General features: G+C 42.3%; 2 protein-coding genes across 9 annotated transcripts; both read left to right on the top strand.

The window, feature by feature from the left end:
* The first annotated feature begins 150 nt into the window (after nt 1–150).
* TM2D3 (TM2 domain containing 3) lies at nt 151–4,673 on the top strand. Of its 4 annotated transcripts, none has more exons than XR_014934405.1 (6): nt 151–256; nt 891–989; nt 1,683–1,840; nt 2,368–3,028; nt 3,117–3,192; nt 3,866–4,673. XR_014934405.1 is itself a non-coding variant. In XM_015872595.3 (6 exons), exons 1-6 carry the CDS (start codon nt 169–171, stop codon nt 4,029–4,031), a joined length of 759 nt encoding a protein of 252 aa, XP_015728081.2. In that variant the 5' UTR covers nt 151–168; the 3' UTR covers nt 4,032–4,673. The 4 variants fall into 4 exon arrangements, 3 of the variants coding, with proteins under 3 accessions (XP_015728081.2, XP_015728080.2, XP_085371836.1); XM_015872595.3 differs by having other exon boundaries at nt 894–989; nt 2,368–2,542; XM_015872594.3 differs by having other exon boundaries at nt 2,368–2,542.
* Nucleotides 4,674–4,801: 128 nt separating this feature from the next.
* On the top strand, nt 4,802–13,263 carry MAPDA (N6-Methyl-AMP deaminase). 5 transcript variants are annotated; one of them, XM_085515707.1, is made up of 11 exons: nt 5,174–5,623; nt 5,695–6,242; nt 6,700–6,830; nt 7,228–7,288; nt 8,036–8,123; nt 8,642–8,723; nt 9,581–9,707; nt 10,408–10,488; nt 10,986–11,124; nt 11,511–11,611; nt 12,306–13,263. In XM_085515707.1, exons 2-11 carry the CDS (start codon nt 6,033–6,035, stop codon nt 12,495–12,497), a joined length of 1,212 nt encoding a protein of 403 aa, XP_085371833.1. In that variant the 5' UTR covers nt 5,174–5,623; nt 5,695–6,032; the 3' UTR covers nt 12,498–13,263. The 5 variants fall into 5 exon arrangements, with proteins under 5 accessions (XP_015728077.2, XP_015728079.2, XP_085371834.1 ...); XM_015872591.3 differs by lacking the exons at nt 5,174–5,623; nt 5,695–6,242 and adding an exon at nt 4,802–4,864; XM_015872593.2 differs by lacking the exons at nt 5,174–5,623; nt 5,695–6,242 and adding an exon at nt 4,802–4,864 and having other exon boundaries at nt 6,700–6,840.
* Nucleotides 13,264–14,399: the final 1,136 nt, after the last annotated feature.

The raw sequence follows: 14,399 nt of genomic DNA, 5'->3' as shown, positions 1-14,399 counted from the left end.
CCATCGGACCTGCGGCGTATTTACCAGCTTTGTGCGGGTAGAAGCACGTTCGGGGACGGTGAGGGGGAGCGGAGCCGCTGTGCAGGGCCCGGCCCCGAGCACCGCCCTCATGCGGGCGCGCTCCGCCCCCCTCCGGGCAGTGCGGGCGGTGAGGCGGCGGCAGACAAGATGGCGGCGCCGTTGGGGCTCCGTGCGCTGCGGGGGCTGTGCGGGGCCGCGCTCTTCGTGTCGCAGCTCTACGTCCTGTCCGGCCGCGGTGAGCGCGGTGTCCGTGGCGCTGCGAGGCCGGGCTGCGGCGGGCGGGCAGGGCAGGGCAGGGCAGGGCCGGGCCGGCGCTGTGGTGGGCGCTGGGACCGGGCGGGGCCGCGGCTGCTGGCGGGGCTGATGTGAGGCGCACGGCCCGGGCTGCCGCAGGCGGTCGGAGAACGGTGCCCCCTGACACCGCCGGGCGTGTGGGAGTCCTGGGGCCGCAGCTCCGTGACGGGGAGCGGCTGCAGGGCGGGGGGGGGCGGCTCCGCTCGTAGCAGACGCAGCGGGAGATGAGCTGAGCTGTGAGCTGAGCTGTGAGCTGAGCTGTGAGCTGAGCTGTGAGCTGAGCTGTGAGCTGAGCTCTGAGCACCGCTGCTTCGTCCTCAGGAGGGAAAGAATAAGGCTGAGCTGAAACATAAGCGTAGTTTCTTGTTTGAAAGGTGTGCATCGATTCTAGTGCTCGTCCTTGACGTTTAATGTTTACTTCCTACTGTTTATAAAACAGGAAATTCTATGTATTTTTATTGCTGTTACACTTTCCATTTATTTATTTATTTATTGAACCAGTGTGCTGAAATTGAACCATTCCTGGTGCATTTTATTCTAAAAATACCACTTTCTCCTTTTTTTCCCCCTCACAGCAGGATCTCTGATGGCCACAAAGCATTCACAGCCACAGTCTACGTTGGCAAAAAGCCTGACATCCACAAGCACAAACGCTCCCTACTTCAGGGCAGCAGGTACAGTGTCCTCCTGTTCCCTGTGTTTTAGCCCTCTGGGTCTTCCCCTCTGAGTACTGAGGTTAACTGTTAAGTTCTTCAATTCTGTTTTGGAAGCCTCTGTGTTTTTTCACAGTGATAAAGACGCTGTAGAGTGTCAGATGAAGAATTACTCTTAAATAACCGTAGGAAATGATTTGCGTTATACAGTTAGAAAACTCATTCATGTAAAACCTTAGAGTTAAGTTGGCGTTGTGGTTCATGTGTTTTATAACTATGATGGGTGGCAGAAATTCTTGAGAGACTTCAGTGTTCTGCAAGAAGTTGTTACTGCTCCCAGTCCAACGTAAATACAGCTGCTGTATAGCCCTGAGGGCACACAGAGCTACACATTTCAGCCGGGGGTGAATTAGGAGGTGTTTCTGAACATATATGAACAAAACATGGCTGAGCTAAGTGTTAACTTTGTCCTGAATGAGTCCATGCTGAGTGTTGTGCTGGGATGTGCTGTACTATACAGAACTCCTCAAGATCCTTGCAGGTTGCTCTGCTGTGTTGTATGGCTAGCATGGATTCTGTTCATTGCAAAATAAGGAAAGTCCTTTATAAGGTATCAGTGCACTTGCGTGTATTTGAATGTGCACACTTGAGACTATATAGCTTTTTTAATTTGACTTCTTTTTTGTAATTTTATCCACGTATTTCACTTTTCAGAAAGTACAGAAATTCCAGCGTATGTGACTAAATGTCCAAGCAATGGGCTTTGCAGTAGGTTGCCGCCAGACTGCATGATATGTAACACGAATTATTCCTGCGTATATGGGAAGCCGGCCACTTTTGATTGCAGAGTCAAACCACATGTTCATTGTGTTGTAAGTAACCCATTGTTTTTAAAACTAATTTGAAGTAATTCAAGTGAACTGTGACATCTTGTCATAAAATAAATGTGTATTTTTAAGAATTTCTTACCTTAGGCAGCTTGTTAGGTTGTCATAGGCAGGTTATCAGTTTTGTGACTGAACTGCAGGCAGTCAGACCTACTCTTGGGTTGCTGTTCTTACGTTGGGTCTTGTCATGCGGCCACTGATTGATTGTGTTTAATCAGCGTGCTGAAAACTGAACCAGTTTGAGAACAGGGAGGCTGAAGTCTGTCAGGTTGAAACCCAGTGAGTAAGAACAGTCAGTTTGGCAGCATCTGGATTAGAGGAAGCAGCGGTACTAGAACTGTATTGTATACTAAAACCTTTGTCAGTTTTATCACATTGATTTTTACACTGGATGTGGAGGTACCAAACAGCAACTGTCTTTGCCCGATGTTTCTATCTATGAGATGTAGTTTGATACTGAAGGCTGACATTTTCTTGATTGCTAATGAAGTGCTAATGCTGTCCTTCTGTAGGATCAGAACAACCAGGAGCAGGAGAACTTTACAGTTAACATGACGTGCCAGTTTTGCTGGCAGCTTCCAACAACTGACTACGTGTGCACCAATTCTACCAGCTGCATGACGGTCTCTTGCCCACGGCAGCGATACAATGCCAGCTGCACCGTGCGGGATCACATCCACTGTCTGGGTAATGTGCTGTACCTGGGATTTGTAACAACTACATCTCCGTAGCATTTTAACATTGAGTCAGCAGAGTGATTCTATTGATTACAATAACAATCTGCAACTTGATCAATAGATTGGATCTTTTTTGCAGTTGCGTTTTAATTTTTATTTATAGAAGCGATGGTTGACTGCAGACGTTGTTTTTCAGGACCGTTGTGTACCTTTCATGTGAGGGTGAATCGATCTGTTTTCTTTTTGTCAACTTTCATGACTTAAACTACTTTGCACAACATCATTAGACTCAATGTCAAATGTCTCAGCAGGATAATGGAAAAAAATCACACTGGTTTCCCCCAGCTAGTTTGTTTTTCCTTGTTTATTTTTCAATTACCATTCGTGTTTTCTGACATGAGGCAGAGTTTGATGGTCTGCAGAGGACTGTAAAATGTCTCAAAAATTCTTGTTTCCATCAGTGCCAGCCCTTACAGTGCCTCCATAGAGGAATACAGTGAGTTCGGCTTTGTATGTCATTTTCTTACTCATCATGGGATTTTTTTGTCACTTGCATTAAGTTTCAATCCTTTCCTAACATTTAGGTAACAGAGTCTTTCCAAAGATGCTCTATTGCAACTGGACTGGAGGCTATAAGTGGTCTACTGCCCTGGCACTAAGGTACACAATTAGCTAAGATGTTCATTGTTATAAACATATCGTGTATGCAGTCTTTGTCCGGTGTTATTATAAAGTACCAGTGGGTATTTTATAATGGCTTGGAATTAGGAACTTGGAGGCATGCGGTGCTTGAAGGTTTCATATTAGCTGTCTTCAGTAGACCTTGAAAGAAAACGATTACCCTACTTCTGCCTTGAATGTGCTTTCTTCAGTCAGTGCCAATGATCCTGAAGCCTCACGAGTGATTCTCTGAGTAGAAGGGACGTGCTGTCTTTATTCCGTGTGCTGACACATGAGGTAGCAATGCTGAAATAATCCTGTGGATTTAACATTGTTTGCTCCCTCTTTATAATATGCTTGAAGCAGTTAAGGCTGAATTGCATCTCGAACGCAGCTATTTCTGAATGTGAAGGGTGTCACTGATCAATGTGTAGATGGTTTACATTTCTTAAGGCTTCTTTCCCAAGTGTTATAGCTGGAAATGCTTTACAGAGGAAGAGTCTTACATCTTAGAACTACGGGGGTAGAAAGCAGTGTGGTGATTCCGAAATGAACTATTTAGGTCATTTCTGACACATTCAGCCATTAGAGAAGATAAACCGTGGATTCTCTGGGTGCTATCGATTGAACTACAAAGTAACATAAGAGTAATGGATTGTTTTTGTTCTCGCAGCATCACCCTGGGTGGATTCGGAGCAGATCGTTTCTATTTGGGCCAGTGGCGGGAAGGTCTGGGAAAACTCTTCAGCTTTGGTGGACTTGGAATCTGGACACTGATTGACGTGCTGCTCATTGGTGTGGGCTATGTGGGACCTGCCGATGGCTCTCTTTATATTTAAATGTAGTTTCAGAGAGGGGAGTCATTGCTTGGAAAGGGCTCCCTATAGAATTACATAGGAGTCTGAGCCCTTAAGATAGAATAAAGAACAGTTGTTCTTTCTGTGTGGATACATTTTAATGTACAGTATCTGTACTTAGTTTGCCTTTAAATAAGGTAAAATAAAGGGGTGGATCACTAAGTTGAAATTAATTTCCCTTCATTTATGGATGTGCTGTTTTTCCAAGAAAGGTTGATGGCCAAAACGTGTCAGTAATCGTTTGATTTCCTGTTGCATATTGGGGGAGGTTAATTTATTTGCCTGAGGTCACCGTGCTTGATATCTTCATTACATTCATCTCTAGTGTTTGCTTAGCGACTGGTTGACTTATAAATGGGGTTACAATTAGATTGTGCTAATGCTCAAAGCTAAATGCAAAATAACCGCGGTACCTTTGAGGCTGGCTTTGTTTGGGTTGGGTTTGACCTGTGTCCCAGTGAATTATCTATTCCTATGCCAGCCAACCTGCAAGTCCATCTCCAGGCCAGCGGTGTGGCAGCGCGGTGCCGGTCGCGCTATGTCCGCGGTGTGTGTGCCGCTGGAGCGCCGAGGGGCGGCGGTCAGACGCGTTTAACGCGAATAAACTTGAACTCGGAGCGGTAATTGAGTTTCCCGTTTGTTGTGCTTTCTATGAACTCTCTGATCCGGGCGGCTGATCCCGGCCGTCCGGAGCCGCCGGGCGGGCCCTGCAGGGCGGTGCGCCGCTATGGCCCCGCCCCGGGCCGCCCCCCAGCATAGGTGCCGTCATGGCGGCGGAAGCGGAGCGGAGCTTCTACCGGGAGCTGCCCAAAGTGGTGAGCTGCGGGGCGGCGGGACGGGCCGGAGACCTGCCTGCCTTCGGGATGGGGCTGAATGTCGTGGTGAATGGAGTCAGGTCCAGCGGGGGACCACCAGCTGTATCCTCAGGGCTCAGGGTTGGGGATGGCCCGGTGTTATATCTTCATTCATGGTCTCGATGAAGGGATTGAGTGCACCCTCAGTAAGTTCGCAGCTGACACCTCGTTGGGAGGATGTGTCGATCGATCTGAGAGTATCAAGGCCCTACAGATGGATCTGCATAAGCTGAATTGCTGGGCTGAGGCCAACGGGCTGACGTTCAACAAGACCAAGTGCCGGGTGCTGCGCTTCAGTCACAGCAGCCCTGTGCATTGCTGCCGGCTGGGGCAGAGCGGCTGGGGAGCTGTGACAGGAAAGGGGCTGGAGCTGTGGGCTGACGGATGGCTGAGCACGAACCAGCAGTGTGCACAGGTGCAGGGCAGCCTGGCTTGTATTGGAGACAGTGCAGCCAGTAGGAGCTGCAGGTGATCGTCCCTCAGGATGCAGCTCTGGTGAGGTCTCAAGATCTTAAGTCTTGTGTTCAGTTTTGAGTCCGCCTTTACAAGAAAGACACTGAGGCCCTGAGTGTGTCCAGAGAAGAGCAACAAAGCTGTGAAGGGTCTGGAGCACAAGTGTTATGGGGAGCAGCTGAGGGAGCTGGGGTTGTTCAGTCTGGAGGAGGTTGTGGTGAGGTGAGGATCAGCCTCTTCTCCCATGTAACAGTGATAGGATGAGAGGTGATGGCCTTAAGTTGCACCAGGTGAGGTTCAAATTGGATATTAGGAAGCATTTCTTCTCAGAGAGGGAGGTGATGCATGGGCACAGGCTGCCCAGTTAGGTGGTGGAGCCATCATCCCTGGTGATGTTCAAGACAGGGGTAGATGTGGCACTGAAGGACATGGACTAGAGCAGTCACAGGCATGGACTGGTGGTTGAACTAGATGATCTTAGTGGTCTTTCCAACATTAATGATTCTGATTCTGTTCCATGCTCTGGAAGGTGCTGTGTCTGTTGGCCGTCTGCTTTATTTGCAGCTTTTGTAGTATGTTCTTCCATTTAAAACAGTTGAGCTGAGCTTTATTTTCTTTATTTTGTCCTGTTTACTCCAAAGCTACCCAAAGAAGTCTGTCCCCGATAACATGCTCCATGTTCCAAAGGGTGTGTTTTAGAGCCTCTGTGCTATCTCTGGGTGCGTGCTGCTGCATCTTATCGGTGTTGCAGTTCTGCACTTCCAAAACAGCCAGCGGCACGTACTCACCACAGAGTTTGGTTGTTGTGGATTGGAGTTGTGCATTGGTTGAAGTGATGAGACCCCTTTCCTCTGCCTGGGATTGTAGTGCTTTAGGAATCCAAAATGTAATAGCTTATAAAATTAAAATCAAATTTTCAAGAAGTTATGATTTCAGTATTTTCCAATCAACGGCTTTAAGAAATACTTCTCCAAATCTACCTCTAAGAAGAGTGGAATGCCAGAGGGTTCTGTGTAGCAAAGCCTGTGCTTTGCACATGTGTTTTAGAGTTTGGAGGGCTCTAAGGAACTGTTTCATACCTCAGCAGCCCAGAGACCATAAGACAGAGCTGGCATCTGTGCTAAGCCCAGCCCTCCTAGTGAGAGGCAAAGAGGACAGACTCTGCTGTGCTGGTGAATGCTAATGTGGGGAAGTGATTGTTGGCCAAACATAGAGATAATTGCTATTTTCAAACTTGGAGTGAAGCAGCAATACAGGATATGTGAATGGTAATACAGAAGTAAAGGTAGAAGCTCTCTTTCTCACTTAAACACACACAATGTGTTTCCTCCCCACCCCCTTAGGAACTTCATGCTCATTTGAATGGCTGTATCAGTTCTTCAACTATGAAGAAACTTATGGCCCAGAAGCCAAACCTTCAGATCCAGAATGGAATGACTGTGATTGACAAAGGAAAGAAAAGAACCTTAGATGAGTGAGTAAACGTGCGTGAGATCAACATTTACCATGTACCTTTTAATTAAGTTGCAAACTTAATTGTGACCTTGTATACTGACTGCAGATATATATGTGAATTTCAGTTTAGTAAAAACCATTAGGTTTTGTTATCTAGTTGTACCTGTAAGTTCATTCCTTAAGTATTTGGAAAGAAAATGGAAATCTCACATTGACATTAATGATTTCTGTTGCAAATGTGTCAGCTTCTGAAACCAGAAGTGGCCCTTAAGGTGGTCTTGGTTGCCATATAAACAAAATTCAGTGTGCATTTAAAGCTACAAGCTGGTTAATTAACATGGTACAGGTTCTCACAGCGTAGATTTTAATGAGTGCTCAATTTACTGTTCAGTGTTTATTTTCTGACTTTATTTTAGGTGTTTTCAGATGTTTCAGATCATCTATCAGATTACAACAAGGACTGAAGATATTTTACTGGTAAGTCTGTTAAAACAGTTTCAGACAAGCAAGTGATGTACAAAGTCAAGGTTTGTTGGTTCAATTCTGAATAACAGTGGTATCCATGAAAGTCCCTTCAACTGGAGGACAAAATTACTGGTGTAAAATACATTAATTTAGAAATACAGGATTAAAATAATATTTCCCTTTTATATTTTTTAAAAGCAATGGACTTCTAATATGGTGGTCCTTATTACCACTCAGATACTTGGACCGGTAGTGCCTTAAAAATGTGACGCCTCTTCTTCAGTAGCAAAGCTTTGATTTATTGTAGTCACTTGTTTCTTCTTTGTCTCATTTATATACTAAAGTTATAGAGCATAGAATTGTCTTTTGCTTACCTAAGATTACAAAATTAACAAGTGGTTGTGTGATCACTATAGTGGGAATAAAGTGATGTATCTTTTTACTCATCTAAAAGGATTTCTAGGTGGCCTGTTAAATTACAAAAAGATACAGGAACTGTGAAAGGGTTTGTAAGTGCACCAGGTGAGGAGTGTCCTCATTCAGACTTGGAAATGCTTGTTTGTCATAACTCTCACTAGTATCTGTATGGGAAATGAAGGTTCTTCCATGGGGAGTATATTCCAGGGTCAGAGAGCTGGAAACACATCCGTCCTGAAAACTTTAAGTGTTCCATCCCAAAAGATAATTGGATCTCATTTAGTTGTAAAAGAGAGTGAAAACCATTACAACTGCTGTTTTAATGCACTGTTTCTTAACTAGATAACTAAGGATGTTATTAAAGAATTTGCTGATGATGGTGTCAAATATCTGGAATTAAGGAGCACTCCTCGAGAAGAAAAGTCCACAGGTATAATATGTCCTTGTTGTTAATCCTGTCTGATGTGCTCTGAAACTTAGTGAAGACTGTGTTAATAAGAAGGCAAGTCAAATTCACTTGGATCAACTAAAATATAAAAGTAAAATGTAGTGATATAAAAATGTCATTTTACTGCTACATTTTTGAGGAAAAAAAGATGCATTGGTTATAATTCCATTATCCAAGAATTTGAGTTACTGCCTTCAGTTGAGCATTTGACTGTGCTAATACTTTCAGTAGCTGATATATTTTATTTTTATAATTCCATCTTTTTTTTTTTCTTTAATGTTATTTAATAGAAGCGCATAAGAAAATTGCTTTTGCAACATCCTGATTCATAATGTTGTTTTATTTCTCTTAGATGCTTAGCAGGAGGTTAATTAGTACTACGTAAATTAAAAAATAATGGAGAAAAAGTGCAAAATAAGCAGTGAGACGAGAGAGCTGGTGTGCAGTGTGATGCAATTAATTCAAATATGTTGATTCCAAATGTGTGCCTGTGTTTGTAGGTATGACCAAAAGGATGTACGTTGAAACTGTACTTGAGGGTATAAAACAGTGTAAAGAAGAAGGCTTGGATATAGATGTAAGGTAAATGAGCCCATAGAGTGCCTCTGTTCAAGGTTTTGTTTAGTCTGATGCTCCGTCATGGTTTGCAGAGAGGTTTACAAAACAGTACAGAAAAGATTGTCTAAACCAGATAAAATATATCTGTATATTCATGTATGTATCTTTTAATTAGCATATGGTTTGGCTAATTAAATCTTTCTTACAGAAAGTCACCTTTGTCATGGAACAGAAAGTTAATTTATATGCTAATTTAATTTTTCATCTTTGTTTTTACTGATAGAGAATGAAACTGGGTGCAGCTTTTCAGCCTTAAGGCTGCTCATTCCCTGCAGTATTTTCAGGAAAGGCAGCGTTTTGAAGGAAAGGCAGTGAAGTCTCTTTTTCAGAGCCTACTTTCCTAGCAAATGTTTTTGCTGGATTAGCTCTACAGGCAGCCTGCAGTAAAGGAGAGGTTTTTAAAAGGATCGGAACAGTTTTACAAGGTGTCACTTGTTGCTTATGGGCAGTGAATCTACATGCCTGGTTAAAAGATTCTCAATAACAACCTGTTAGATTTGTTTGTGAAAGCTGAAGGTTTCTTATTTTTCATGTGTTCCTCTCCAAGAGCTTGCTCTGCTGGTACTGCAGGCAGCAGCAGAGCAGTAAATTGTTCCCTGCCCTCCTTCTCTCCATGGCTACTGCATTTCACAAGCTATTGTATTTATCCAGTTGATGTCCATCTGTGCTTTACTGCCTTTGTTCTTTGAACAGCTTGCAGTGCAAATGCTCTCTGTTGTCACCCGTGAAGGAGGTGAAGTGCCCTTTGTATTGGTGTGAGATTTGTTGGTCTCCTGGCACCATGGCTTATGTTTTACTGAACCTGTACATTTCTCTCCAAGATTATTGATAGCAATAAATAGAAGAGGTGGCCCAACAGTTGCTAAGCAGACTGTTAAACTTGCTGAAGAATTCCTTCTTTCCACTGATGGGGTTGTAGTAGGACTGGACCTCAGTGGTGATCCAACTGTAAGTTTTTGTTTTGTTTTGATCTGTCTTTGAAAATGAGTATTTAATGTTGAGTAGCAGAAAGCAGTTCCAAGGATACTTTGTTCTTTTAACATTTTGCTTTATGTTTATTGCTTGTTTGAATTAATTACTCGTAGTTCTGATGCCACATTAATCCCTGTTGCTGTAAGTGAAATACACTCTTAACAAAGAATCAAAAGATTGTAATGGTGAAAAAAAAGAGTCACTGGAAAGCAGTGTTTATCTGGGAAGTGTCTCTTACTGGATTGTCCGAGTAGATTGGCTGGATTTAGGTGAATTAAGTACTACAGCAAGTCTGCACAAGTGTACATTTTGATTAGCTGCACCTACTGGTCTTTTGGTATCAAGAAAGCAAGAATATTTGAGGATAGCTGCTGAACTGAAATGAAATAGCTCGAGGTGACAGTTATGGAAAGGGTATCAAAATCAAGATGTGTGAGTGGTCAGTGCTGGGCATCACCTGAACTGCTGAAGTAAGGCTTATTTGTCAAAACTGCACCTGTATAGCAGAGCGTTATCTGCTGTGCTGTAGTCTAAAGTGGGGTAATGGCGAAAGAAAAGTAAGCATGTGTAGCTGCAGTGGAGCTAAATATTTTGGTATTGCTGGAATTCTTAATCATATGATGAGAGAAGTCTGGTGAAACTGGATGTAGAATGACAATGCTTTTCTATCTTCAAGGCAGGGCATGGTCAGGATTTTTTGGAACCCCTCTCAGAAGCAAAAAAAGCAGGTCTGAAGCTGGCATTGCATCTCTCAGAGGTAAAAGTTTTTGTTATTTTAGTCCTTTGTGATTCCTGTTTCATAAAAACCTGGAGGAAGCTGACAGTAGCTTCTGTGGGCTTTGAACTTCTCATGAGAAAGCAGTAATGGTTTGAAGCATTTTGACCAGAGAAAACAAAGATAAATCTTCATTACTCAGCTCCGAGTAAGAACTGTGGAACTGTTCCTTGCTGATTTGATGCTTTTGACTGAAAGTACTTGGGAATTTCAAATAGAGGTTATCTGTTATACATCCTTTTAAGATTACGGCTTCTTTGTTTAAGAATTCATAGTTGACAGTCACTTTCATACCTTCTTTCTTTTTTCTTTCAGGTTAGCAGTGCAGATATTTAGCCTCATTTATGCTCTGTTTTGATTAGATATGCTATGGAAATAGAACTTGAACTTCGTTGAGATCATTTATAGAACTTGAACTCGGTTGTGATCATTTATTATTTTATGCTGCTTTAATGGAATGTAAAATATATCCTCCCCAGATTCCAAATCAAGAGGAGGAGACCAAAATTCTCCTGGGCCTGCCTCCTGACAGGATTGGACATGGAACATTTCTCAACTCTCCAACAACTGGCTCAGAAGAGTTAGTGCCTCTTGTTAGACAGTATCATATTCCTCTTGGTAAGGAAACAAGAAATCACTTGGTTATCCCTGAATTTAAGAATATCATAATTACTGCTGATTTGTCTTTGATGGCACTTGTATCTTTTACATATTTGTGGCAGCAAACAATTGGTGTCTCAGATGAAAACAAAACTAAATCATAACCCTTAACTGTGAAAGGCTGTGTGGTGTTTGTGTGTGTGGCTTGCAAGCTCCTTGTGTTTTACACACAGCCAGTAGTTAAGAAGAAAATGGCTACAGTGGGCTCATCAGAAGATCTTACAAAATATTTGAAGCATTGAAAATTAAGAAAACAATTGATTTCAGTTTTCATTTAGAATGGAAGCAAGCCCAGTAATGTGTAGAAAGTATCTTTCCTTGATTATTCTTTTTTTCTTCCTTAGAACTTTGCATGACATCAAACATCAAAACTCAGACGGTGCCTTCCTGTGACAAGCACCATTTTGGATACTGGTACAACATCGGACACCCCGCAGTGCTTTGTGTAAGTTTTTTAACCAATTTTGTTTTTTAGAGTAATGTTGGAGTATGTCTCCTTTTATGAATTAGAGCTGAGTTACTAACAGTTTCTGTCATTGCAGCCTATCGTCTGCTTATAGCAAATCATAATATTCCATCAGAGAAATGTCAGTAGTAGAAATGGCAATGCTTAATGTTAATCTTCTTTTTATTGTAAAGCAGGACATTTTCCTTATGTAGATAATCAGCAAATTATGTTCTTAAATATTTTTGTATTGACAGATTTCACCCTAGCCAGGATTGAATGTTTTTAAGCTTGCACTTACATCAGTATTTATTGTGTTGAATAAGGCTTCTCAAATTCTCTTGAGTTCTCTCTCCACCTCATGAAGGTGCCAAGTACATGGCAGGATTTTACACTCTACCATCCTGTTGTAAACCATGTTGTACAGGCCATCTTTCAGCCATATTTATAGGAAATAATATGTTCTGGGTAATTTATGTTGTAGGTTATCATTTGTTTTTAAGAAATTTATAAGTGATTTATTGCTTTGCCCTGTTTTCAGTCACAATTAAGGATGAAATGATACTTAATAGATGGAAGAACTGGAGTAAAATGTGAAATATGTCAAAGTAAAAACTGTTTTGTAACATGTAGTCAAAACCCTTTAACTAATGTAACTAATTTAAACTTTGTTTCTCTTTTGATTTAACTCCAGACTGATGATAAAGGCGTGTTTGCAACAGATCTGTCTCAAGAATATGAACTGGTTGCAAAAACATTTAATCTGACTCGCTCGCAGATGTGGGATCTTTCCTATGAATCAATCAACTATATCTTTGCTTCAAATGGAGTGAAATCAAAGCTGAGGGAACAGTGGTGTAAGCTGAAGCCAACTCTGTTTGTTTAATCAAACAACTGCTGTAAACAGCATAGGAACATTAGCTTAATTAGTTGGTCTTTAAAAACAAGGGTTGTTTTGTTGTTTGCTTTTTTATAGACAGAAATCCCTGGCTTTAGCCTTTTCCAGACATTAGGCTTATAAATCCTGTCCACAAACCATGCCATTGAAAAGAGAAGACAGACAAGCTCCCTTTGGTTGCAAGGACAGGAGTGAATGCCCTTTCATGATTGGGAAGAGCCCTAAATCAGTGATTAAAGTTCCAAATATATCATCATGCAGCTTCTCTCTGCTTGATCGGACATTGAAAGCAAATAAAATACTTGGATGGAATACATTGTCTTACTAGAAACATCAGAGACTGAGAATAAAGGAGCAGTTGTCAGGGTTCAAAGGCTGTGTGTTGGCAGCACTATGCCAAGCCGTGTGGGTATGGGTTGTGGATTTGTTTCTTCGTATTGGTTTTAAAACAAAAGTTTTAAGCTATTGATTGAATGTGAAAACAAGCTCAGGGAGAAAGAAATATTTGTCTCAAGGGACTTGAATACTGCATCTGCTTTTGTTGGCATGCCTGTATGATGGAAACCTGCTGTGGGTTCTGCGGTGTATTGGGAGTGCCTATGGGTGCACTCAGTACCTATAGTATTTAGGCAGAGATTAGAATCTTGAAAGCCTTAGCAAATGGTGAGTGGCTTGGAGGAAATGGTCTAATTCTTGAAATGCTCTTTATAATTTCTATTTGATTATTGTAAGCAATAAAAATACTTGGAGCGCGCATGTTTTCAAAACAACTCCATCATCGTGTGTGTGTGTGTGTGCGCGTTTGGGATGTGCAGGACAGGGATGTGTCGCAGGGCAGCACCGTGTTTGTTCTGACAGCAGAGGGTGCTCGTTCATTCAGGCCGTGATGGAACATTTGTACATCTGTATTGGGGTACTGAGATAGCAAAATATGCATGATCAGTGGCGTGCAGCTGTGTTAGGTACTATATTGAGTATCCCTGGGGAGCGTTGGACGTACCCCAAGAGCAGGTATTTTCTACCTAAAGCAGTTTTGTATTGATTAGTTAGTTACATGAGGAAACTCTGGGCCTTGCAAGGAATCCTGAGTACAGATACAACGCAGCAGCTGTATGGACTTCTGTCTTGGACTTTTTTTTAATATAAATTTGGTGTAAACGATAGAATGATCACGAGGTACAGTGCTGACAGGACATACAGGAGTGGCTCTTTCCCTGAAGTGGCAATTAGAAATGCCACACACACAGACTTACACAAAGGAATCCTACCAGGAGAGAGCTGGGTAAGGGGAGAGCATCAGGGTTGTTCAGGAGTCAGCGTGGTTACCTGGGGTTTCCACAGAACGTTTTCCAATTACAAAACCTGTTTGAAGGCAGGTTATCTGTGGCATGTTACGGTTGGACAGATCTTAATCCCAGCATAAATGGGCCTGTGCTGATTTGAGATAACACTGTTGTAAGTTTTGTAATATTGCTGAGGTTACAGCCTGCTAATAACTGATAACATCACCTCTGTGATGGTGTTTGCTTTATTTGCAAAGAAAAACCACCGACTGGCAGTTCACAGCTGTCAGCTTTGCCAGTTGTGTCTGCCGAGTGCTGAACTTCCCAACACAAAACAGGCTTTGTAATTAGAGTCTGAGATTCTAGTTTCAAACTGTTAAATGTTACACAGATTTGTCTGAGTTTTAATGTTCAGGTGATAAATGTCACACATCTGTTGTGCTCATTCAGGGAGAACAGCCCTGATAAACATTACTGCATCCAGTTACTGCATCCAGCCTTTTTTTCTCATGCAAACATCCAGTACCTCTGGGAATTGTAACCTAATGAAATATTATGTACACTTCCCAGTATTTCTGCTTAATTGATTTCTGGGTGTCTCCAAAAC

This window comes from Coturnix japonica, chromosome 14 (genome assembly GCF_054131305.1).
Source record: "Coturnix japonica strain WE chromosome 14, WE-NBRP24, whole genome shotgun sequence".
Taxonomy (NCBI): domain Eukaryota; kingdom Metazoa; phylum Chordata; class Aves; order Galliformes; family Phasianidae; genus Coturnix; species Coturnix japonica.
Note: the sequence above shows the minus strand (reverse complement) of the source record. Positions and strands in the feature narration are given on the sequence as shown.